The sequence below is a fragment of the Telmatherina bonti genome (assembly GCF_933228915.1).
Source record: "Telmatherina bonti genome assembly, chromosome: 12".
Lineage (NCBI taxonomy): Eukaryota > Metazoa > Chordata > Actinopteri > Atheriniformes > Telmatherinidae > Telmatherina > Telmatherina bonti.
Window position 1 is genome coordinate 11,283,484 of NC_136610.1, and position 25,283 is coordinate 11,308,766.

Genomic DNA, 25,283 nt, shown 5'->3' on the forward strand with positions numbered 1-25,283 from the left:
TCTGAAACAATCAACATATCGATTGCTTAACAACAGAAAATGGCAGTCAGTTTAATAAATTGTTTTACTTGTTGTTTTTCTAAACTTGACTAGAATCTGCTTCCTTTTTTCACACTGAATACAATTAGAAGAAAACAACTTTTCTTCTTTTTTCTTTCTTTTACCTTTTAAAATTTTGATTTTTGTCAAACAGAAAAACACATTTAAATATGTCACTCCAGAGATACACACTAATCAAAAAAGTACTTTGCAGATTTGTTTACACCAAATCAAAGCATGACATGCATGCCAGCTTGTATTTCCTCATAAATTCTCTGAAAGCTTACACAAAGCTGCCAGCCCAGTTTGTCATAGCAGATCAGCTTCAGTTTCCGTACAAAGCAGCGGCATAAAACAGTTTCCTCTTTGAAAAACATTACACATGCGGAGGATTTTTAAAGCTGAAAAGATGAAAGGAACTAAAAGCTGCTTAAAATCAACCAAAATAACTTTATTTAAAATTCCAATATAAATATTAATATGATTAAACAGATTTGAAAAGCTATTTTAATAGTCCTTTAATTAGTTATCAAGCAAAAGCACCAAATATTCAACTGTTTTCAGGTTTTCCAGAATGAAACTGTAAATGTAAATGAAATCATTTCAAGCTTGTGTATTGTCAACCCTATAAAGCTAAACTTATCATATTTAACATATAGTGCCGGAGACCTATTGTGTTGGTTTGCAGGAAGAACTTTGCTCAAAACACTTTTGTACACAATCTGATAACTGTCTTCTGCCCCCCAATGAATAACAGGAAGCAGAAGATTACACCACAATAATTTTGATCTGTTAGACAGTAATAAATGCTTACCCCCCCCCCAAAAAAAAAACAAACAAACAAACAAACAAACAAACTAACTAACAAACAAAACGACAATTTCTCAATAAAAGCTCTTAGCGCTATGTATGAAGCTGGAGCACCTTCCCTTTAGCCTCTTGATGCACAACGTGCCCTTGTCCAGGGTCAGGGTGTGTGTGTTTGTTGTGTAGAAGTCTGTTGGTGTGTGCCACATTAACAAAAAAAGAAAATATTACTCATTTGCATCTCTCTTCGGTAAGTCATGTGATCGACTTAGAAATGCCCAGATGTACCCCACTGCAGCAAAGCAGCAGAAACTGCTGATCGTTCAGTGAGTAGGTTTTTCAGTTTTTGCTTGAACATGATGTATTCTTGTACTATGAAGAACAAAGTGAAGTGTGCACGTGTTTCTCACTCTGGACACACCGCTCATAAGCTATTCCCGCTACTTAATCCTACAGTGCCATAGGGGGGAAGTAGAGGGTTCATTACCCAATATGTCAGGCTTCTTTTTGTTTCTCAGCCCAGTAAGCCCAGTGCTAAAGTGCCCAAATCACTCTTGTCAGTTTTGAGTTGTATGTCCTTGTGCACTTATTAGTATCAATGTTTAGCAAGCAGTTAAGCTTATCCTTATAGGGAATGTCTATGTTCTGTTTTAGAGCAAGGTTTAGGTTTGGCTGGGATCCTATGGTGGCTGACAGGTGCAAATGCACTTCATATAAAACAGGCTGCATATACTAACAGAAATGCTAGCAGAAAGATTGCAAGTAAGGAGGAGCGCTGCAAAAACAGTAAAACAATGCAAAATCAAGAGCTGCAAATACAGCAAAGTGCTGCGTTAACTAATACAGTGCAAGAAGAAAACTGCAATTTCATTTACACAACAGAAATGCTCTGGGAAGCACAAAAAATGGTACAAAGAACAGCAGTACTGGTGAAAAGTTTGAGCAACGTAAGTGCAAGGAGAGAAAATACAGGAAGGTATGTGCCCCCCGTAAACATCATTCTGTTGCCAGTTTTATATTTGGCCTTACTCTTGTACGATATCTAAAGATTAGCTGATTTAAGTTAGTGATGGAAGTGGAGTAGAAACTTTCTTCTTGCAGTTGTTTTTCATTTATGCGACACCACTGTTTTTACAGCACTTTTATGTTTTTGTAGCTCGTTTCTTGGATTATGTCTCTATATTTGTAGCACTTTTCTTTTTTTTTTTTTTGCATTATGTCTATATTTGCAGCACTTTTCTTTTTCTGCAGCTCATTTTCATATTTGCAGTGATTTTTCCTTTCTTGCATTACATTTCTATATTTGCAGCACTTTTATGTTTTTGTAGCTCATATCTGTGTTTGCAGTGCAATTTCTTTTTTGCCTTGCAATTCTGTATTTGCAGCACTCCTCTATATTTGCAGCTTTTACCACTTGCATTTCTGTTTGTTTGTATATGAAGTGTGTTTGCACCTCCCATCTTCTATTGTTATGCCCAAAACCACTAAAGTTCTTTGAATAAGCACCACCAACAGTTGACATTGTCTGACACGGGCACTTTTAGCACTAGGCTCTTCATGTGTTCATGTTGTGATGGGAAAGCACATTAAATAGATGCATAATTTTTTTGTCAAGTGCATTGCAGTGTTTTTTGTTTCAGAGACAGCAGAGCATATGTTTAATTACTTCACTTGAACTATGCAAAAAGTACATGCATATTTACATAATTTTGGACAATTATAGTAAAAATGCAATAATGAAAACAATAAGCTGAAGTATTTGAATTGAGATTTACTCTAATTCTCATTTAAACATAACATTTACACACAAATTTTGTGCATCAGATTGTAGTGTATTAAGACACTCTTTAATTTATTTTCTTCTAAGAAAAAAAATCCCATAGCAGTTTGTAGATACTGTTAATTGTCTTTTCACTTAAAAGGCAATATACAGTTGCTGAACAGGATCTGAATGTGATGTCCTTAAAGTGGAACTATTATGTGCATTTCAGGCTAATTTATTTTTATTTCTGAGACCAGAAGGGCTGGGATTGATCGAGTTATTGTCACAAATCGCTTTATTTACTTCAGACCGACCCTCTCCGTAGGCTGTCAGATCAGCCTGCGGGCAAAACAAGTGGATTGAGACTCTTCCGCATTAAGCCCCGCCTCCCGCCACTGCACTACATCGGGAGCGCGCACCGCAACTGCTTTCACCGTCATTGTAACATCTCATGAACAGAAGGATTAGGCTAATATGAACTCAATTAAAAAAAAACAAAATACAATGTCATCACATAGCATACAGCCCTACATGTTGGAACCTGAATCAGAGCCTGAAAACGAAGTGGAAAACAGCAACCCACAGCAACGAATGCAGCAGGATGTCTCTCTTTGGTAAACTCACCAGCCATCGTTGGAAATAACTTTATCCCACGTTTTCCACCCGCCTGATGTATTTGTACATGCCCTTGTTAACCAGTAGAAGGAAACCAATCACTGAACCTTATCCCCTGAGACGTCACAAGGATTTCGAAGTAGAAAAAACTCTCTAAAACTACGCGTTTTTCGTTGCCATGGAAACAGAACGCAGAGCGTGCTGGAACCCAAACTCAAACTCAAATATGCATTTAGATGATAAAAAACAGTGCCGTTCACATGTCTGATGAGGATTCAACACTGTAACGCTGTAGAAAGCTCAGAAAACTCCAAATACCACAATAGGACCCCTTTAATAAAAAAAAAAAAAACAAAACAAAACCAGCAAAGACCTGATACAGGGCCGGGAGATGTATTTGGAACTTGAGCTGATCCATTCCTTGTTTTCTGAGGTGTCATCATAAATGTTTTTTTGGGAAGGTGGCTGTAATGAATCCATTCTTATGGAAGGAAAACAGGGGGAAAAGGCTGAGTTATGCCATGTGACTCAAGCATTGTATGGAAAATCAGTGGCAGTGAGTTTGATGGGATGATGGATCCTCCCAAGAGCCCAGACCTCAACATAGTCAGCATGGGATCATATGAATAGAGAATACAACAAAAAGAAACTAACAGAAGAGTTTTGGAAAGTCCTTCATGCAGCGTGAAGAACTACTACTATATATCAAACTAAATTTGTCTAAGAGGTTTTCAGGCTCTGATTAACTCTGGTTTTGATTTATTTCCTTACACCAAATAGAAAATCTCATTTGGAGAAAAGTAAAGTGGAGGTGCAAAAAAATAGCAGTTCCCCCCTCACCCACTAGGGGCTCCAAAACAGAGCAAATCCCCATAGACTCCCATGTTAAAAAGGCCAACTTCACAGCGGAAACAAACATGTTTACAGCCTGGTTCAACAAAACATTTTAGGCTTAATAGGTCAGGTTTACCTTCATGACAACTGTGGGGGGAGTCAATTTTTTTCATTTTTAGTCTCAAAATTGCAAATGTATATGTGTATGTTATGTGTAACATCATGTGTATTTATATGTAAGAAATATATATGTGCACAGGACTGTATGTAAGTGAGTATAAATATTATAGGTAGGTGTATGACTACATATAGAGGTATATATGTAATTGTTTTGTCTCGGTGAGTGTGTATGTTTGTATATGTGTGTGTGTATGTACATACATATATATATATATATATATATAAAACATTTATTTAAAACTGACAATTAAGGGATTAATTTAACAACTGTAAGGAACATAAAATTATTATAAAGGTAGACAGGAATCAATAAGCTCTGCTTCATCCTGCTCTTTTTCGGACTCTATAATAACTGTTATTTTTTGTTAACCTGGTAATTAAATTGTGCTGTTTTTGTCCAAAATAAAGAAATATCAATAGATCAATCAAATTAATCGGCATTATTGGGAGCGTGTTCTTTTGATTGAAAAGTTACCCATTAACTGTCTGCAACAAAGCAAAGAGCAGCACAGCCACAGTTTTTAACCGGCTAACAATTTGATTTAGCTTTAGCCCACCTACCTCCATTAGCTGGTCAGCTCCCTTTATCTCTGGGTTAGCACAGTTAGCCGATAAGCTACAGGCAGTTGAGTTTAACAGTTGTCAGTCATCCACCACATGCTCACACCCCCCCCTGTCAGCTCTAACCTGTCATTTCCAGGAGAGGCGGCGTGCGTGACATTGCCAAGATGATGATCATGGGAACAGACCCATGAGCTTCACTTTAACTTTCAGAAACCTACGTCATGAAAGCTCCATCCATCTTTTATACAGTCTACGGTTTACATACTACTGATGTCCACATTGCTACAGACTTGTTTCAGCAAGTTTACATTTACTGCCTGTTTATAAGTGTACGCCTGCTGGCAAGAGTATTTTCTTGATCTATTTATTTTAGAGATGCACCGATCCACTTTTTGGGAGGTCCGATACTGATATCTGAAATTTGAATATCTGCCAATACCAAATATTTGCCAATACCAAATCTGTTTATTTAAACATTATTGTGACTATGGTTATTATTGTTGTTATAACTGTGTAAGATTTCATGAGGGTATCTGTTGAGGTATCAACACACTTTTATTAATACCAAGTACGAGTACACAGGTTTGGTATTGAGCCGATGCCCCGATATCGGTATCGGGGCATTCCTAATTAATTTTTTTCTGATGACATGTATCCTGTTTTAAATCACTGCTTACTTGTTTGGATATGTAAAAATACAAGCAGCATAGCATAAACACCACATGATGCTGCTAGAGCTGTAACTCAGACTAATCTGAACACATCACACCAGTTTTACAATCTTTACACTGGTGTCCAGTCACAGGATAGATTTTAAAACTGGTGATTTACAAATCCCAGAGTGGTCCAGAATACATCTGTGATACTTTCAGAGAATATGAACCAGCATAGCACTTAGATCCAAAGACTCAGGTTATTTAGTCCAGACCAGAGGCCAGATCAGACCAATCATGGAGAAGCAACATTTAGCTTTCAGAGGGTAATACACTTTCATCATATGTAAACACTTTTAAATCCAGGTTCAAACCACTTCTCTCATGCACCTATGCATGAAATCTACAGAAACTATCTTGCTTTTAATGATATTTTTAAAATTTTATTGATGTTTTTATTGTGTTTTCTGCAATCTTTTGCTATCTTTTACTACTTTGCAATGTTGTCTTTGCACCATAATGCTTTATGTTTTACATAAAGCACTTTGAGTGGCCTTGTTTATAAAAAGTGCAAATAATAAAAACAAAGCTTGCCTTCTCTTGGTTTGGCCTTCCTATATAACTGTTCACTACAGTCAGGTGATCTTTGAACCCTCCTTCACGTCCCCACCAGAAGGTCTCCTGCTGAGAACTGCTTGTGAAAATCAAACTGCATTAAACATCAGAACCAAATATTTTCACTTTCTCCTGCAAGTCCAGAAATCATGTGTGAAAATAACCTCTGTAAACTGCAGAACATATTTCCTGTTGTCCTGGAAATACGTCATGAAAGATGAAGTGGTTCATAATAACACACTCAATGTCAAATATCCAAATGAAAAAAAAAGTATTTGGCTTCAGGAGGTTGGCTGAATTGACAAAAAAATCCCCACAAAAAAACAAAGAGAGAAGCACAAAGAACTGAGTAATTCACTGAAGAAAGAGAGAGACCAAAAGAAATAAAAAAAATTGTGTTTCCCATAAAGAGCAGATAATCAGCAGATGAAAACCTCACGGCTAAACTCTTAGCCTGATTGCATCCAACTCTTAACATCTGGATCATTAAACTTTCCAAATATCATCAGCGTTGCTTTAAAGCTTTCATCATCATTAGAGGATAATGAATAAACTGTCAGAATTCAGTCCAACAGTGTGCACTGTAACCACTTCTGAGAGCTCCCGCTCACACTTCATCCATATTTAATAATAAGACTGTTGTTGCTCCCCGGGGAAAGCATAAACGCTGGCTGCCCGTCACAGTTGCAGGTGCATTTGATTGTTTTTCCAATTTCTCAGTCCTTTGTTGGGGCAAATACAGTATTCCTCGACAGTAAGGAAGCTCTCATCCTGCCGATGTCCTGTAGAGGTCTCGTTCATACATGTTGTAATTAAGTTTGAGGGGCAGATTTAGGAGCTTAACATTTACTTGCTACTACCTAAGTGAACCCCGCTGCATTTCAATTGTCTTTTCTTTTTTCCTCCACTGTTACGACCATCATAAAACTCCTTTCATGAGGCTGTTTTAACAAGATTAGTGCAGCAGGTGTTCAATGGCTGATATACAGCATTTCTCAGCAAACCTAATGGAGCAACTCCTGATTAAAGCTGCTTTTTCTCCATTTCTTTTGGATTATTTAATCAATTTTTAAAGCCTACATCCCATCGCAGCAAAGCACATGTGTTCCTGCTGAAAAGCTAAAATGAAAGGTGAACTTTGGAACAGTGTTATGATCTTAACTTTTAATTTGTATGGATAGTCTTTTCTGCATCGTGATAAGTGAGAGTAGCCAAGTTTTCTTGGAATCTACCAACTCAAGGGAAGCGGAACAGAAGTTATGTCTAGGATTAATCTTACTTTGTATGAAAAATATGAATGTAGATCATCATGTAGACACTTTGGTTACCAGAATACCGTCACGTGAAAGCTTGGTCTGCCATGTTGGCTAGAAGCCTTACCACTCACCTGTGCCATAGTAATGTCCCAGACTTCACTGGTTGCGCATCTATTTTCCACTGCATAGTGGCATCAATTTTTTCATGGACTTACCTTTAAATAAAAAGGTAAATAGAAATTGACTCGGTGGATGTTGCAGCACTTGACCTTTACCTTAACTATGATCTGCTCCCATGAAAATTTCACCCTAAGCTGAGCTCAGATCAGGGCTACAGTGACTAAATGTGCAGAGTGAAATGCCAAAGCAAGCTGCTGCTGTACTGAACTCCTCTATGCCTCAGAGGTGTGGCTCACCTCTCTGCAACTGCCTTTATCAAAGTACAAACAGAGGGAGTGTGGTCATTAACCTTGGCAGCCTCAATAACACCTTGTTAAACCTGCATTCAGCATTTATCACCCCATGACTCCATCTTCATTATGAGGAGGCCTCATTGTTAATATTCTGGGTGACACTCTTTGTCTGCTGCACATCAGAAGTTTCAAGGGAAGAGCTGCTTACAGAAAACAGACAGGGGACTTGTTAACCACCAGTCAGTTTGTATTAGTAGATGGTTTTGTCTTTATTACTGCATTTGCCCTTGGCTGCAACATCCCTGCCCTGTTAACTGGTGCTTTATGTTAATGAACTAAGAAAAATTAAACAATGGTTAGAGGTTCAATTCCCGGAGCAGGTCAGTGACTTAAAGCGTTCTTTGTGCAATTAACCCGAGGATGACTTCAATGGAAATTTTTGGGGGTGGGTAGGTGAAAGGAAATACAAATGCATACATGTTTATGTTAAGAACCAAATTAATAAGGGTTAATGCCATTATTATGGCTTCAAGAACTTCAGGAATTAGAACTTCACTTTTCACCTTCAGTCAGAATCAGTCCGCTCAGTTTCTGCTGCTTCTGTGTAAAATAGTTTGCTTTGTTAAAGCATGAATAGAGCTTGCCTGTCTCTCTTCTAGGCTTTCCCCTTTTAATTCACCTTTCTATTTCAGCAGATAAATGGAACATTTATCTGCTGAATCCTACTGCAGTTCTTACTTTTCTACCCTCTACAGTCCCCTAAAGAAAGTAAAACCATCCATTTCCACTTTTGTTTTTTTAAACTAGTGATTACATTAGATCTTAAAAATCATGTTGTCTCCCTCTCTCTACTCTGATTACACTAATGCACATGGTAGGCCTACTACTTACTTACTCCTCACTTCTACAACATGTTACAGTTATTTTATCCACACTTTTCATTAATTTCATGAATAGACATTAATATCCGACACTAAACCAGAACCTGCTCTGACTGCAGCTTAATGACGGATGCTACACAAGGACCAAGCTGTGTGTGTATGTTCTTCTGGACATGGGAGGGGGCTTCGCACCTGCTGCTAACGGAGAAGAGAAAACTACACGTTCTTTTAATGTTACTCACCAAGAGTCCCCGAAAACCAGCAGAAAAACTCACTGAAGGGTCGGAAACTTTGTAGCAGAGCTACCGTGTGTATCAGCGTAATCAGTGTACCAGGAAATTATGCAACTGACAAATGTTCTGCAATTAAAGTGTAGGCATAAAAACAATAGCATCAGGATGTCGCAGGAGAACAGGCCATGTTACTGACAGATAGCCAGATTATCACAATAAATGTCCTTGAAATGATTTATACATCGCTCAAGCTATTGACCTGACCAAGACTAACTTTTTTTTTTTTTTTTGCCCTTGCAGCATCAAAACAAAGTCCTTGCTTTTTGTGGGGTATGCAACGAAGCTAATGATTTAAGCTCTACATCCATGTACATGTAAGTTTTCTTTTATTAAGTAATGTAAAAATATGTTGATTACAAGAACTGGGAGTGTCCACATGAGTCCTGCTGTAATTCGTATGGCAGCACTGAAAGTAGTGCTCTCACACTGTCACAGAGATACACCAAAAAGGCAAGCCTAAAAACCGGAAACGAAGACATGGAGCATATGCAGAACCTCATATTGGTGAATGCGGGTTATGGGACAGATGGGCCAGTCATTCAGAAAAGAAGTGTTTGGATTGTAAACAGTTTCTTTTTTTTTTTTAGATTTATTCACTTTGAATTGTGATTTTGGGCTGTGACGATATGCTTTTGTCCCAATTCGATTCGATTCGATTCCGATGTTATGGGTGCCGACTCGATTTAAATTGCGATACTGAAAATTCTTCAATATTGATGATTTTTGTAATTAAAAACAAAAAACTTTTTATTAAACTTCTTTTTGTTAGTAATTTTTCTTGATTTCAGTTAGAAAAAAAAACAACCCAGTAGCCAGACCATCATTCTGCTGCTATAAAGCCCAAGAAGACAAGTAAAAAGATCAATAAAACCAATGAAAATGACAAAAATTTTATAGTGGATTAATTTTATTTATTTGAAAAAAAAAAAGATTTTTTAACAAAAAAAAAAAATTGATTTTAAAATTGTGAAGAAAAAAATCCCCATTTCCGATTTGTTTTTCCCACCCCTAGTTTAGGCCCTGCGATAGACTGGCGAGCTGTCCAGGGTGTACCCTGCCTTTTGCCAAAAGACTGCTGGGACAGGCTCCAGCTTCCCAGTGACCCTGATTGGATTAAGCAGTTAGGAAAATGAATGAATGAATTCTGGTTTAATAAAATCTGCATTTGCTGGATCTAAAAAATCTGCCAGATCCATGTGGACTAAAGGTTAAAAGGATAAAAAAACTTTAGCACTCTCACTAGTATGACTAAACAGCTGGAGGACTCTGAGCCTAAATGCCATGTTTACACTCCCTATAAGGACAGAACGTGAGTGAAAAGCACCTAAGCCTCCACATGATCAATGAAACCGCTTGTTATGCTAATTACCCTGATCATTTAGACAAATGATGACATCATTGGGAAAGATCTCTATCAGTGCAGTGTGATCTTAGCCTCTGAAAGGCACCAAGAAGTTACAGTAGTTTCAAAGTTATTGGTTTTTTTACACATTGAAATGCAAATTTATTCACCAAGTGGTGCCAAAATCTAATCAGATCATCTGCTCTGCAGAGAGAAGAGCGCCATGAGTTGTTTTTTTTTTTATTTTTTTTTTATCCTTTAGTGTTCCTGAGTTTGTCTGTTTGTAGCAGCATCTCTCACACACAGGCAGATGCCAGCATGAGGGAGCTTCTGGTAACCACAGTGTCTGTTTTGAAATGGAAGTCTCGCTGCACTGTGTGAGTCTCTGATCCTGTCGGCAGCTCTGACTGCTGCTGCTGGTGCTGATGATACCTTGTTGAAGTTCAACAGTAAACACTGCTGTCAGCCTAAGACAAATATCAGACTTAAGTATGTGGGTAAAAATAGCCGCTTGTTTTTTTTTTTTTTTTTTTATCAGCTGGCACTTTTAGATGTGGAATATTGCTCTGACACATGAGCTGAGCATTATAAAACTGATGCTGGGAGCAGATTTTAAAAAATATTTGGTATTAAGTCCAGAAAAAATGTACAGCTAATTAAAATATATCTTGCATGCCATTCAGCTGTAGCATTTTTTCCACAACTTGAGAGGAGGGATGTCACCCCCTCACTCACATCTCAATGAGGGTTTAAGATAAAAGTGATGTAAAAGGTTCAGAATCATTGCTTTAAAACAAGTGTGTGCAAATATGCAACCACACAAGTTGCACACAGATCTGTCAAGAAGCATTTACATGAACTTTGTTCATTTTAATGGGACCTGTCAAATGATGTAATCGACATGGCGCCTTTTGCTGCAATGCAATGTAACACCTTCCCACAAAAACTGCAGGAGCCAATCAAATGCATGAGGTTGAATTCAACAGTTTAAATCATTGCCACAGTTACAACCAGCGAGAATAATGAAAAAGTATGACTAGGACCAATTCTAGTTATAAACATGGATTATTAAACAGTCCAGACGTCTCGGATCAAACCCAGAGGCAGAATATTTACAGCACTGAGCCCTCACCAGAACAGCACCAGTCCTGATCAAAACAACAGGCATCTTCCATTCCCACATCCATGGAAATAATTGCAGAATATTAATTTGAACGCCCCGTTTTAAAGGAAATTGAAGATGAGACATTTTTGACACTTGCTTTGAATTCATGTTGGTGCATATCTCAACTGAACTTCAGATCATAGGAACTGATGCCAACCATCCGGGCATGTTGCATCACCAAAGCAGCTGTGCTGTGAGCCAGTAGCCATTGAAGCTTTTAACCTTTGATCAATGGGTGGCTTCGATAATTAGTGACATGATCTTTAGTGGAGTTTGAACAGCTTTAGAGAAGCTGATAAAAATCCTAAATTGTTTTACTTTTTGTGTGTTTACTAAACCAAAGACAAGAGAATTTTTTTCTTTTATCAAATGCTCACATGACTGAATCATTAACTTGAGATGCTAGAGGACCTTTTTTTAAAGGCCCATCTTTGGTTTGTTCTGTAAAAGAACAAATTCTGTAGTATTTTGCAAGAAAGAAGACTTTTGCTGTTAACTATTCTGTGAAAAGACATCAAGGCTAAACAGTAAAGTCCCCATCCAGTACTGATTCATGCTTAAATGATCATTTTCAAGGTTTTTCCATGAAACCTCTTCTTGTGGGGGAAATATTTTGAATCTCAAACACTTCTGTTTTTATGCTAATTTGGCCCCAACCACATTTCCCTCCAAAAGCAGCTAACGGTGTATAATCGCTCTCTGTTATGCAGGCAGCTGTTTGAACATGAGAGAGATTCTCCAGATAAGGAGCTAAATTTGACATTACCTGCAGGGGAAAAGTATCAAAATGTTGCCACTTTTAACATTAGAAGAAAAGCACCACGGCAATCACCAGCTAAGTGCTGAAACAAACAAGTTCCTGGCTGAGCTCTCAGGTAACTGAGCTGTTCAATCTCTGCTGGGAGAGATTTTGGCTCGCTTGGCTGAGAACTGCTGCCTTCTGAAGCTCCAAAACTTCTTCAAACTTCCCGGAACGTTAAAAAAAAACCCCTGACCTCAACTTTGCAGCTAGCTTACAGCTATCAAGCTTTTAGGCAGTGAGGCCAGTAGTTAGCTCTACTAGCTTCTCAGCTAGCGCTAATACCAACTGGCTAACGTTGTGGCTCTTAGCTCACTCTGTTCCCGAAATCTGCAGTCCTTAAACGCCAGATTTATTCTGAGAAATGAAGCTATTTCGATTTGCTTTTACTGTCTTAAACACCTGGCTTTTGCTAACTTGTAATGGCAGCCACTTTAATCAGTTTTTACCCCGCGTATGCCAGTTAGATGTTAAGCATCACCCCACCAGTAGTCAGCACTGGTTATCCCGATATTTTACACGACTCAAAAAGTTAGGCCATTCAACTTTTGGGTGGAGTTCATAGAAAATATTAAAAATTCATGCTACACTGAAAAAAAATCAGTGATGACAAAAACATGTAATGGTAATTTCTTGAAACAAAACAATATAGGTCAAACCACAATGTCAAAGTCAATGTATGAATAATTTGTTGTATATTTGCTGCTGTTTTGATCTGATGCCGTCTAATTTTGAACAGAATGATGAAGAGGACTGTCAAGCTGTCATTAGACCAGAACATGTCGTGGTTGATTCATGGTTCAGACACGTCTGTTGTTGTTTTTGTCTGTATGTTCTGACAATGTTATGCTGTAAAAACATCAAACAGTAGTACATGTGCATTCAAAAGTTTAGAGAAAGTCAAATTAAGTTTTCCCATAAAGGTTATAGGACTTTCGAAAATTAAACTTCTTTGTTATACATAATATATAAAAATTTGGTGTATATATAATTATTTTCAACAATAATGTTTAGATCAGTGGTAAATAATTGCATCTTACCTGTATCTTCTTATCTCTACTTATTTGGAAATGAGGTTGTGGTCTTCTTAAACTCTAAGCATGCCTTTTCTTTTCCTTTCTCTGTACAAAGTTGGTTTCCCTCACAGCCAAAAACAGCGCCATCTTAACATAAATTTTGAACATGGAGAAGATATCATTCATGGTTTGCAAATGACACCAAAACAACTTTGTGATAATAGTCCTTGTTTTATTGCTTCCCGTCATGTCAAACTTGTAAAGACATTTGACGTCAACACTGAGCTGTCATTATATCTGATAAGCTTCTCTGAAAGAGCTGAGAGGACATAAAAACAAACAATCGAGGATAACACAAAATGTCCATTAATTTAGGTAATTAAGCAGAAATGGAATGGCTATGGTGTCATGTGGTGATGGCTTCTATTTTCAACCCATCACAGTACAACTGAAGTTGTCAAGTTGTTTGCAAATCTCTGTATCTATATGGCTTGAAAACTTTCCTTCTTTCTACATGATATGGCATCAATTCAGGGGAAATTCAGTAGGTTGGGAGACCTGGTGAAGTTTTGGTTCCTGTTACTGTTTACTGATTGGGTCATTGGCATGTCATTTAAACAGCTCTCTCTTTAAGATGTTGGAAAGGAAAGCTAGATTTTCTTATCACACCAGTGCATTTAACCTCATTTAGAAGACCTATATATATATATATATATATATATATATATATATATATATATGTATATATATATATATATATATATATATATATATATATATATATATATATATATATATATATATATATATATATATATATATGTTATATGCTAAACTTGTCACCTGTGGACTCTATTATCCAATGCATGGGAGGCAAACACCTGATACTGGATCAACATGAGTTTATATAAGCTGTGCAACCACAATTGAAGCCAACAAATGTTTGATATCTTAAGACAGATTTGGACGTTCAGGCAGACTCAATTTTAGTTCCATGACAGAAACAAACACTCCAGGAAAAAAAGAAAAAAGAAAAAATCAAATTTGCTTTCCAGAGTCTGGATCTCAGGGTATATGCAGCATTAAAGATGAGCAGCGTTGCTGTGTCTCTAACGCCCCCAGCATTAGTTGCATCCTCTCCGCTCCAACACTGAGAGCACAAACAGACAGAATTACAGCAAATGATAAAGCATCTGAGCAGTTAAAGGAAATTAGACAAAATAAATCATGGCGCCATGGCAGCTCAGCGCGGCACCTAACTCCTCGGGCAGGTGAGCTACAGCGGCAGCAGCAGCAGGATGAGGTCTGAGATCAGGTCAGCCTCATTAGACATGATGTCAGGGAGAAAAGAGATGTCATGACTTTGTGTTATGTGCTGCAGCACAGCACATGTTTTCACACCACAGCTCACCTGCTGGCTTATTAAGCTTCCTGCCAGCTGTTGTTATTGTCATCATTACATCTCTCCTCTGCTCTCTGTGGATCAGAGAGTTTTTCTGTTATGCGTCATTACTTTGAGTTAACCACAGCTAACAATTGCATGGCAACCCAGTCCAATACATCTAATTAGAACAACAACTGTTCAACCGCAACAACCGCATGCAGTACGTAGTTTCTCCAAGTTGTCTGAATGCACAGATGTTTATTTCTCCTAACAATTTAATTAGACTCAGGTAACATCAGGGTTAAGATCACAGCAGACATGTCTAAATAATCAAGGTAATAGCTAAAATGGTGTGATGTTCCTGGTTAAAAAAAAAAAAAATTGTCATTTCAAAGAGCAATATTTGTTGAAAAATCTTTTTTTCTCCAAGTATAAACTTAAAGCCACCAGTTTCTTTTTTTCTTTCCTGTCAGAAATTCAGGATCTATTTTCTGAATAGAACATTAGAAACCGTTTTAAATAGGAGACGAGCAAAAAGGATCAGCCTTTGCAGTCAAGTGAAGGCAGATTAAAGCGAACTGGTACAACCGCTTATGAAGAAACACGGAAGCATCAGGATGTTAATTTTGACAGCAAAAACATTAATTAAATAGATCATAAAAAAATCTTTTATAGGTAAGAAAATTAATGGCTCTTTTTTTTCTCTCTGATCTACTGAAGGAATAAATGATGTATTTATGGACCAAAAGGGAAAGAAAAAAAAATCCCAATTACAACTTTATATCAGCTCCTCCGGCTTTTATGAAAGCTCAAATTCTTTGACACATGGGCCAAAACAACATTTTTCATCAGTGAGATTCCATTTTTCTCATGTAGCTGGTGGCAGATTAGCTTTGCAACGCAGAGCCTTGACATGGACCTTTTTCTTTTTTCCATTTTCACTCAAACTTGAACTCAGACTGTGATCTGGAGTGTTTGTTGGCCGTGTCATTCAGTTGATATATCTTTCATAGATGAGAACAAAAGGAAGAAATCTTTATTTATTAGTATATATCTTACGAAACATGATTAAATTGGTCTTCTGCTTTTAATGCATCACTAGCTACATTAGGAGTTTAAAACATAGTATCTTCCTGAAATAGTTTTATAATCCTTTCAGTTGCTGGAACTGATAGCTTTTTTATTTCCCAACAATCATCCATGTGCAGCGGCTCCTAAAAACCTCTGAGTTCTGTTGCAGACACATTTGCATACTCGACTTGAGCAAGTTTTTGTTCTAGAAACCCATAGAACAAAAGAACTTCAAACCTTTTCAGAACGTTTTCTTCTGCTTGAAAAAACACAAAAGAGATGTACACGTTTTGTTATTTTTCTGAAGAACAAATCTGATAAATCCAATGGTTTCAAACTCTCACTTGGGTGGGTTTTTTTTTTTTTTTTTTTTTCCCAACAACCTGGCCACTATCATGTCATAGTTCCCACAAATTTGGTTGTGTGGTTAGACTGTTCAAGCACTGCGTCCTGGCTAGATGACAGACATCATCCACCGCAGCCATTTATGCACTACAAGGAACAACTCCTGTCTAATGCGGGGTGGTGGACTGTGTTAGCATTTCCTCCAGTCCTGTGTGGACTGGCACGTCACAGCTGGGAGATGATTGGCTGCTGGCAGTCACTTCCCATCTGACTGAGCAGTCCTTAGTCACTGGGACTGGGTCCGGCTGAATGAGTGGGCACTAGTGGAGGTTCAGCTGAACAGGGCTGAACTAGCAAGCGGGTGTGACAGCAGTCTGTGCTGTTTCGGTCAGTTGCTGGCTACCATTAGCCAGTTGGATGGCAGCTGTTGACCAGGCCAAAGAAACAGGCTCTAGCCATTAGCTGCCTGGACCGGGTCTTGCTGTCCGAGTGAAAAAGAGTGTAAACCCATCTGGACAGGGCCAGGAGAGCTAGTGTTTGACAGCAGTTGGAAACCAGGCTGAACCCCACCCTCCCCATTCTCAGCTGGGGGAGTGACCACTAGCCAACCTCAGCCACAGGCAATTTGCCCAGCATATAAAAGAAGCTAGTAGTACTTTGTCTTGATACATTTCTTCAGCGAGTAACCATTGAGTATGCTCTTGTTGTATCTACAACCAGTCAGACACAGGAGTTTATATCTACCAACCTATCCTGGCTGCTATCAGATGAGAGGTGAATGCGGCTTGGATAGATCATTGCTCCATCATGAGGCCAACACAAAGACAAACAACGACCTCCCACTATGTCCCAGGGTCAATTTAGGCTCAGCAATCAACCGAACATGCACACGTTGGACTATGGGAAGAAGCCAGACTATCCAAAGATACCTTTGATGGTGCAAACCACTACATCAGCCCCCCCACCACCACACAGACACACACACAGACATTTGACACTTTTTATAATTTACATTTCTCCTTAGTTTTAATCTTCATGAGTCATAAATACATTCACTGCATTCCTACTGTCTGAAAAAAGCTGCAATAAATCCTTCTGTTGTACATCCATATTAAGGCCATTCAGCTCTCCAAGCCAGGAGTACCTAGCATCATCCTAGTACATCTATGCTGACGTACTAGGATGATGCAAAATGGCCAACTTGCACCAACTTCATCATTATTTGGTTTGGCTGTACAGGGAACCGATGTGGCAGCTGCTCAACAATATCAGTTACAGCAAAAGGACCTTGGCTGATATCTCGATTTTTATTAATAATGATGAATTGAAGCTCCAAATGTAGCAACAAAACATATGAAAACGAAGAATTTAAACTCTTGTTTGTTGGTTTACTAGGCACCTGAAGCAAAGCAAACACCTGAAACAATGTTGTGCAGTTGCTCAATGGCTCAGAATCCCCATCCCTGCTTTAGAAGCCACTGAAGAGGCCGCTGCAGCTATCTGGGTTCAAAAGGTGGAGTTTCCATCAATATTTCTTTTACCTGCTGGCGAGCTGCAAACTTGCTGGTGAGGTGCAGTCGCCTCATAGTGAATATTTAAAGCTTTAATGGTGGACTACCACCATAATCCAAACACTTCTTATAATCCGTATCAGGATTCATTCAGGAAGATGAAAAAAAAGGAAATTAACATGATAAAAATGCTTCAGCCTGTTAAACCATGTTTAACTAATTCATTTGGATTGATTTTAAAGTTAATTTAAGTGAAGAAACACTCTGACTTGTATGTTTCCTGATGAACAACTGAATAAAAACCCTTTGATGTTGTTGTTAAACTTTTAAAATTCCTTACTGAACTTCATAGCACTCACATTCACTGGCCTCTTTGTTAGAGTTGGGTACCAAGTTGGACCTCCTTTACCTTCGGAACTGTCTTCATTCTTGGTGACATAGATTCAACAGGGTGCTGGAAACATTCCCAAAAGAGCCTCCATTGGACTGAGATCTGGCGGATCTCTGGAGGAGACCGCTGGAGAACAGTGAACTCATCGTCATGGTGAAGAAAGCAGTTGGAGATGATTTGAGCTTCCTGACGTGACACATTATCCTGTTGGAGTTTCCATCAGAAGATGCTACACTGTGCTCATAAAGGGATGGACATGGTCAGCAACAATACTCAGGTTTGCTGTGGTGGTTAAACCATGATCATTGGCACTAAGGGGCTCAAGTTTACATGCTTTAAATACTCAGCTGAGTCCATTATTAATTCATTACTGTGGTTTTTGTGAGTCTGTGTGAACTTTAGCACCTAATAAAGAGTCTATAAGTGCACATCCAAGTACATATGTGAAAAAACAATCAAAATTAAACTTAAAGAGAAATGAGTTACTAATGTCTTTAACAAAAAACAAAACAACTGTAGTAGTATTAGATTATGATTACTGCAACATTGATTTGCATCAGTTAAATAGCTCATTTTAATTGCTGCCAATTAGTGTCTGACTTCGTCTCGAGGGATCAATGATGTGACCTCTTGTGGAAAGTTAAGTGATAAAGCTGATTGTTTTTCCTCATAACTCATAGTTTAGGATGTTTTTGTTTCTGGAATATTTTACTTCTGTCTTCACTCTGACTATAGTCTTTAATATAAGACAAACTCTTAAAAAAAGGAAAATAAATGTCCAACAAACAAGAACTAAAGGATGGCTCAAGACTTATCCAACACTTTTCTGAACAGAAAGTGCCTGGATTGATTTTTTTATGGGTTCAAAAAAGGGGGCTGGGGGTGGGGTGGGGGGGGTGGGGGGGGGGGGGGGGGGGCAGGTTTGTTACTTCCCTTTAGTCTGCATCCTGGTTTCTTGTCTCTGCTCTCATGCTGTCTACTTTGGTCTTTTAAAAATATATAATGGATTAGAAGGTGATTAATGGACTCCTATATCAATATCTAAATCTAATCATAGCTGCTGTCTGCATGTTTGCACATGTACATTCAAATCTGGTCATCGCAGATGCCTCCACACCGCTCCTGACCAGACTGATTTGCATAATAAGTTTTTATTGGTTGAGAGCTACGGGGCTTGTTGAGATGATCAGAGTAAACTCTTATCAGATCTACAGATGAAAAAGGTCAAAGATAAACCCGGAGCTCCTTTTCCAAGCAAATCCCCTCAATTGGTGGTATTTTCACAGCAAACCCCCTATCTGCTGATTTCCAGCTGTGAGAATCAGCTCAACACCAAGAGAACTGCCATCTGCTCATTTTAACTTCACAACAAGCGTTGAGTCTCGAAACTGACTGACCGCCATCTGCGAGCGACTGACATTCAGCGTGTGACACCACACTTAAAGATAAAATATTGTCCTGGTGTTTTGGAGCAACTTGTGCCATCTGCATGGATAGAAACGTGACCAAGCTCTGAAGGGTGGAAGTTTAGCAATAAAAAGTTTCCTCCTTCAAGGTTTCTGTCTTTGAACTCCTTTACTTCACTTTAACAGGACATTTTGTAACACATGTTGCCAGCAGAGGGCAGCAATGTGTCAATGATTTGTAAAAAAAAAAAAAAGCAGAAGAAGAAAACTACAACCTTGCAAAATAAATGCTGAAAAAATTGTCAGGCTTGCGATCCGTGACGGAACAAATCCACCCACATTTTCTCTGCAGTAAGCAGCACCTACGCTGAAGGTTGCTTTGAGTCCCAGCAAAAGCAAACATGTCTGTTTATTTGCAAGCAAACTCAACAGAATGCAAAGGGACTATAGTACGGTACAGATGCATGAAGAGGCGGTTAAGTGGCACAAGAGGAAAATAGCAGGCTTAATGTGATTTTTTTTTCTGCATTTTCCTTAAACTGACATTCACCTTTATCAGTCTTTGAGGAGAGAACGGTAACGTTTTTGGTAAACTCCACATGCTCACACAGAAACCAAATGCAAAAACTCCTCAATGCTTTCATGCTCAAAGTCAGTGAAAGTTTTCTCTTCCTCTAACTAGGTTTGTGTTGCTAAATGTATCCTAGAAAAGGCTCTAACGCGTCTCCAGTTTCCATCCTGCTGCGTGGATTGCAACTTTGAAGATGGCCAAAAGTGGAAAGACCTCACTGTTAACCAACTTCACACCGTACTACCCGACTGCACATTTAAGCTCTTTGAACAGCAGTTTGGTGATATTTGAGATGCATTCAAGCAGTACCAGTGAAAGAGGGAAATTTTAAAAATGCATGCCCATGGATAGATCTGGGTGACATTTTGAGTTCATAACCAGCTCAGTCTTTTATGGATTACTCCATCCAGGAGGGACCGTCATCTACCTCTGAAAAGGTTGAGCACCGGTGATCTACTGGCCTCCAGATCGAAGGAAACAGTCAGACTCATTCAAATTGATTTCCAGCTGGACGCAGCTCGTAGCTTCAGGGACAGCAAACAAGTTTAATTTGCCAAGTTTTGGCAGTGAGCCAGCGATGCCAAACACAAAGCCTTCCCTCCTCGCATTTCCGATTTCACGGAGGGCTGAGCGGAGCACTCAAACTCAGCGCTGACATATTCGCCTGTTCAGATGCAAAACAATTACAGCTATAATTTTTCTGCCAAGATGCCGCAGCAGATTGGTGTTCTCAGGTGTTTGCGGGATGTTTGCACCTCACGGCTGAAGATGCTCGGTCAGTTTCATGCCGATCTGGTGACACAAGATGCGCCGTGAGAGGGCTTTACGGATGGTCTGATAATGTGTCTTGACAGAGTAAGAAGGAGAAAAGAGATGGATGAAAACGGTGAAAAGAGGAGAATAATTCACCAGTTTGGAGTCGGATCAGAGAGATGGGAGGACCGACGGGGAGGAAAGAGGAGTGGAGCCGATGAAATGTAAGGAAAATAGGGCACGGAGGGGAGCAGGGAAAGGTTGAGAAGAGAAGTCTTGAAAGGATGATTCAATTGAAAAGGACAAGAAAGGCAGGATAGGATTGGGAAGAAGAATTGGAAAGGCAGGAGTTGAATTGAAGTGTGGAGGAGATGGAGTAGCTGAGGAAAAGGGGAAGGAGGAGGGGACAAAAGATCAGACAAGAAAGAGGAGTAGATATATGAAAAAGCGCTGAGAGGGAGGTGAACAATTCATCAAATTTTTCCACCTCCAGATGTTATAACACAGCTCCGGGATTCCAGGAATATGTGTTGATGAAGAGAGACAGAAAACATGATTGATGCGTTCAGGGGAATTAAAGGCAGCCAAAGAAAACAAGCCCCTCTCTTGACATTATGACTGACGAGATGATCCAAAGCATGAGACTTAGACAGCTGACAGAGATAAAGATACCTGGGAAACTATGTCAATACTCACCTTCCTTTCATTTTTCTGTATTTTTTCAGGAGTTAAATTACATTTATATCGCACGTTTTCTTTTTCAGGGAAGATTTTGTGGCATTTGAGAAACTAGAAGTAATCACATTTACTTTGAGTCAAAACAAGGCAGAATGTGGCAAAAGAAAGGCAGCATCTAGGTCACATAAAACAGATCTCCAACAGCTTCCCAGTACACACTAAACAGGTCAAAACTGCACATTCAAAAGGCAGCCAGTATTCAGCCATGCAAGACGTTGACTTCTGAGTCCGACGTCAGACAGACCCAACCAGCGTGTGTGATTCTTTGGATCATTAAAGATGAGACATGCATTCAGACATGGCTGCTATTCTGCGTCCTTTTTTTTTTTTTCCCCCACTCAGCAGGCCACGTCATTCTCTCTGCTATAATCATACTGAAATAGTTTTAGTCTAAAGATGAATAGAGAACAGAAATGAGCTGTATTTTTCTGTCCCTCTTTCTGGGGAAAATTTCAGATAGAAGCACCAACTTGGTGGCAAATTTCCCGTCCGATACTGTTCTGCTTCAAGCATTCAGGTGAAATATAAAAGGAGTCAGGGATCAGGATGGAGACACGACCCCTGCAAAGCATCAGGTGGATCTTTCAGATCTGCAAGCTTTTTTTTTTCTTCTTCTTTATGGGAGGTCAGAGTTTCTCCCAGAGGTGTGAACACACAGCAGCTGCGCATCTCACTCTTTTAAACTGTTTCACCCCAAAATGTTAAATGTAACATGGAACAATGCTGCTTTGTTTTCTCACAAAACACACGTCGGTTAAAAGTGTACAAACTCTGAAATCATAGATTTAGTATTTATATAAATAATTAATAAGTTTGCCATATGTTTGGCAGAACACACATTGTCTTTGAGGGATAAAGAGCTTTTAAAAACAGACTTACAGGACAAATCTAATTTCCAGCAAAAGGTGTGGATGTGGTTTTTGAAAGGGAATCGCTGCATGCAGCCCTGAGCACCGCAGTGCAACCTCCTGTTGATCTCCATTAACAGTGATTGGGTAAAGTGCTTCTCTAAGTGCCACTTCATTTGAGCCTTCAAAGAGGAGATGCAGCTGTTCTCTTCCACAATTCAGCAGGTTTCGGCCACTTTGTGACCTTTCACAAACCAGCTCCTCTAACCCTTTTCTTTTAGATTGTGGCAAATTGATTTCCCTCACCTTATTACTGAAGTTCCACAGGATGTTCAATTTCACCAATTTCATGAGGCACATGCAATAAAAGGAGAAATTTACTGATATTCAGATATGAGAACAGAGAGGGTTTATGCCAAGTGCTGCTCGTGTGGTACTTTACTCTTCAGACGGTTGGGTACAAACTTTGATTACACTTAATTGGTTGGGATATTTGTACACAGCAGTGCTCTTGAAGATTTGTAATCCACTTCAGGGTGGGCTTTCTAAATTTCCATTTCAGAGCCTCACCTACAACTACAGTCTCATAACCAGGGCTGCACCGCTGTGGTGTGGAAATGGAAACACTGATGTCACAAATTTGACAAATTTGCTGTTTAGAAAAGCAGAACAAGGTGTAAGACAGCCGTGCGAGTCAGATCATCTGCAGACAGCTTGACAGAGTCGCTATGTGAAACACCCAGCAGTACTCAGGTCTCTCAGCATGACAGCGACGGGGGAATGCAGGGAAAGCTAGCTGGATCCAATCCTTCAGGAGAAAGATGGCATCTCCAGCCTCGTCGGTCTCCCTCAGGAGTGCCAAGCCACAGTTTAAAGAATGACTTCTCATTGTGAGCAGGTGACAAACTGGGTGCTTATGATAACACAACCTGGGAGAAACAATATACCATTTATATATAAAATATCCCCCATCTCTTCTTCACAACTTTATCTTAAATTTGTTCTTATTATCCTGCAAATTCAGATTCATCTCACAACTAAGAGAGTTTAAATAATTATGTTTTCAATAAAGATTAAATGATTAAAAACATATAACAGGAATTAAGGTTAAATGAATCATGATAATCACATTTGTTTTTATATATTTTACTGAATGCAGAAAAGATTTAAATACACGTGGAAGAAGAGGTCGTTTTCACACCTTTCTGCATTTCCCTCCTCTTCTCCACAACATCTCTCTCCTTGGCTGATGGAGCACAAACACATGTACCTGCTTTCCTGAGTTTCCTGTTCCTGAACACAGACACGATGACCAGCAGGTTCCCGATAACATCCACCACGATGGTCGTGATCAGGACGCCGGCCAGCAGGGTCACCACCCAGGGGAAGGAATGGTGCTGATGACCCGGAGCCCCTTCTTCTCCTGTCGGCGTGGAGTTGCGGGGCTCCAAGGTCCCTTCCACCAAGGTGGGCTCCTGGTCCTCCAGGGACATTAGTTGCGGAAGGTGCCTCGGGTCTACGAGTCGCATCTGGTCGTGGCCACGGAAGGTCGGTCCATTCAGCATAACGCGCGGAGGGTCAGTCTAGGCGCACCCTCACAGCTGCGCGCATGGCTGCGCGCAATGGCACGGTGGCGATTTGACCTTTAAGCTACCAAATCCTTAAAAAATGTGAAGCAGGACATTTTGGCGGCAGTTTTTTTTATACGTGTGTGTTTTAATTTAAAGAAAGATAAAGGTCTACTTGTCATGGATCTGTGGGAGGACCAGCCGGAAACCAGCAGACATCCCAGTCAGTCAGATACTTCCCATCTAAACTGGAAAAATGAAGGTGCTCGTGGCATTCCCTTCATATTGGGAATGGTGTCCCTGTCGCGCAACTTGAGGATGTTTCCACTCTGAGGGTTCATTCACAAATCCGCCCAGCTGTTCGTGACACCAGCTCGCTTCAGCCTCAGTCTGCCTGTCAGTCCGCCGGCTGCGCCATCATTCAGTCACCGGCGCGAGGAGACCGACTCAGAGCGTCTGAGTCCGGGTGGGGGGAGATTACGCGCCTTAAAGCATCCAACAGAGACCTGCTCTCTCTCTCTCTCTCTTTCTTTCTCTCTCCCTCCCTCTGTCCCTCTCTCCTTTGCTCTTCTCTCTCCTTGTGCTCACAGCTGCGCACGTGCGTCTCTGACATTCATTGGATCCGCTGTCCGTGCGATCCAGCAGAGATGCGCTCGCTCACCTCCTTTTTTCTGTTTTTTCTTTAATTCCCATACTTCAGCATTTGTTCCTCTTATTATTGTGCAAGGAGATATGTGCTTTACATGCATGCTTGTTTTTTTTTTTTTTTGTTTTTTAAATCTGTTTTAGAGACATACAGTTTGACCATTTGTGTTCACAAATAATTCAGCTGCACAGTCTGGACTCAGGTTTGTAACCTCTTAGATTGAGAACATCATTAATCATGAAATCTCACCAGCCTTGTGTTTAATAAGGTTTCCCTTTAAACTTTGCATCCCTGCTGTTGCCTGTTAGGAATGGGTGAAAGTTTATCCTGATCCATAAAAACTTGCCACTACATAAAAGTTCACCTTTTCATGAAACCAAGCAGGGATTTGACATTTTAGCTGCGTTTCTGAAAGCAGTGATGTGTTTTTATAAGACATAAATCTCAGGTCCTTTTGTTCATCAGATGGCAAATGATCACATTCCAAGAAAACTGCCAAAATAAAAATGGATGTTGTCCCGGCAGACAATGACCAGGACATTTTGCATTAACTGTACGGACGCTTCTGTTAATCCGCCTACGGAAAATGCTGCTTCCATTTGTTGCACTCACACAGTGATAATACAGTGAGCAAAAGGGAGACTACTTGCAATTAGCTTGAATTAGTGACCTGCAGGGATGGATCTACAGGGATGTAAGTGGGGGCATTTGCCCCCCTCCTTTAAAGCCTTGCCCCTCTCCCAGCTTTTATTGCCTCAAATTCCATATATAAAAAATTGTGTGGGAAAAAAATGCTTCACACGGCATTAAAATTAAA

At 39.5% G+C, this 25,283-nt stretch overlaps 1 protein-coding gene across 1 annotated transcript in view; it reads right to left on the minus strand.

Annotated features, from left to right (window-relative positions):
* mtnr1al (melatonin receptor type 1A like) overlaps window positions 1-23,817 on the minus strand; it is a gene marked incomplete at both ends in the record, with an annotated part of 25,451 nt that extends 1,634 nt beyond the window's left edge. Inside the window, one exon of the mRNA XM_079250527.1 lies at window positions 23,523-23,817. Within this exon, the coding sequence (XP_079106653.1) occupies window positions 23,523-23,817 (295 nt within the window). The remainder of the gene's footprint in view (window positions 1-23,522) is intronic.
* Between the last annotated feature and the right edge of the window lie 1,466 nt (window positions 23,818-25,283).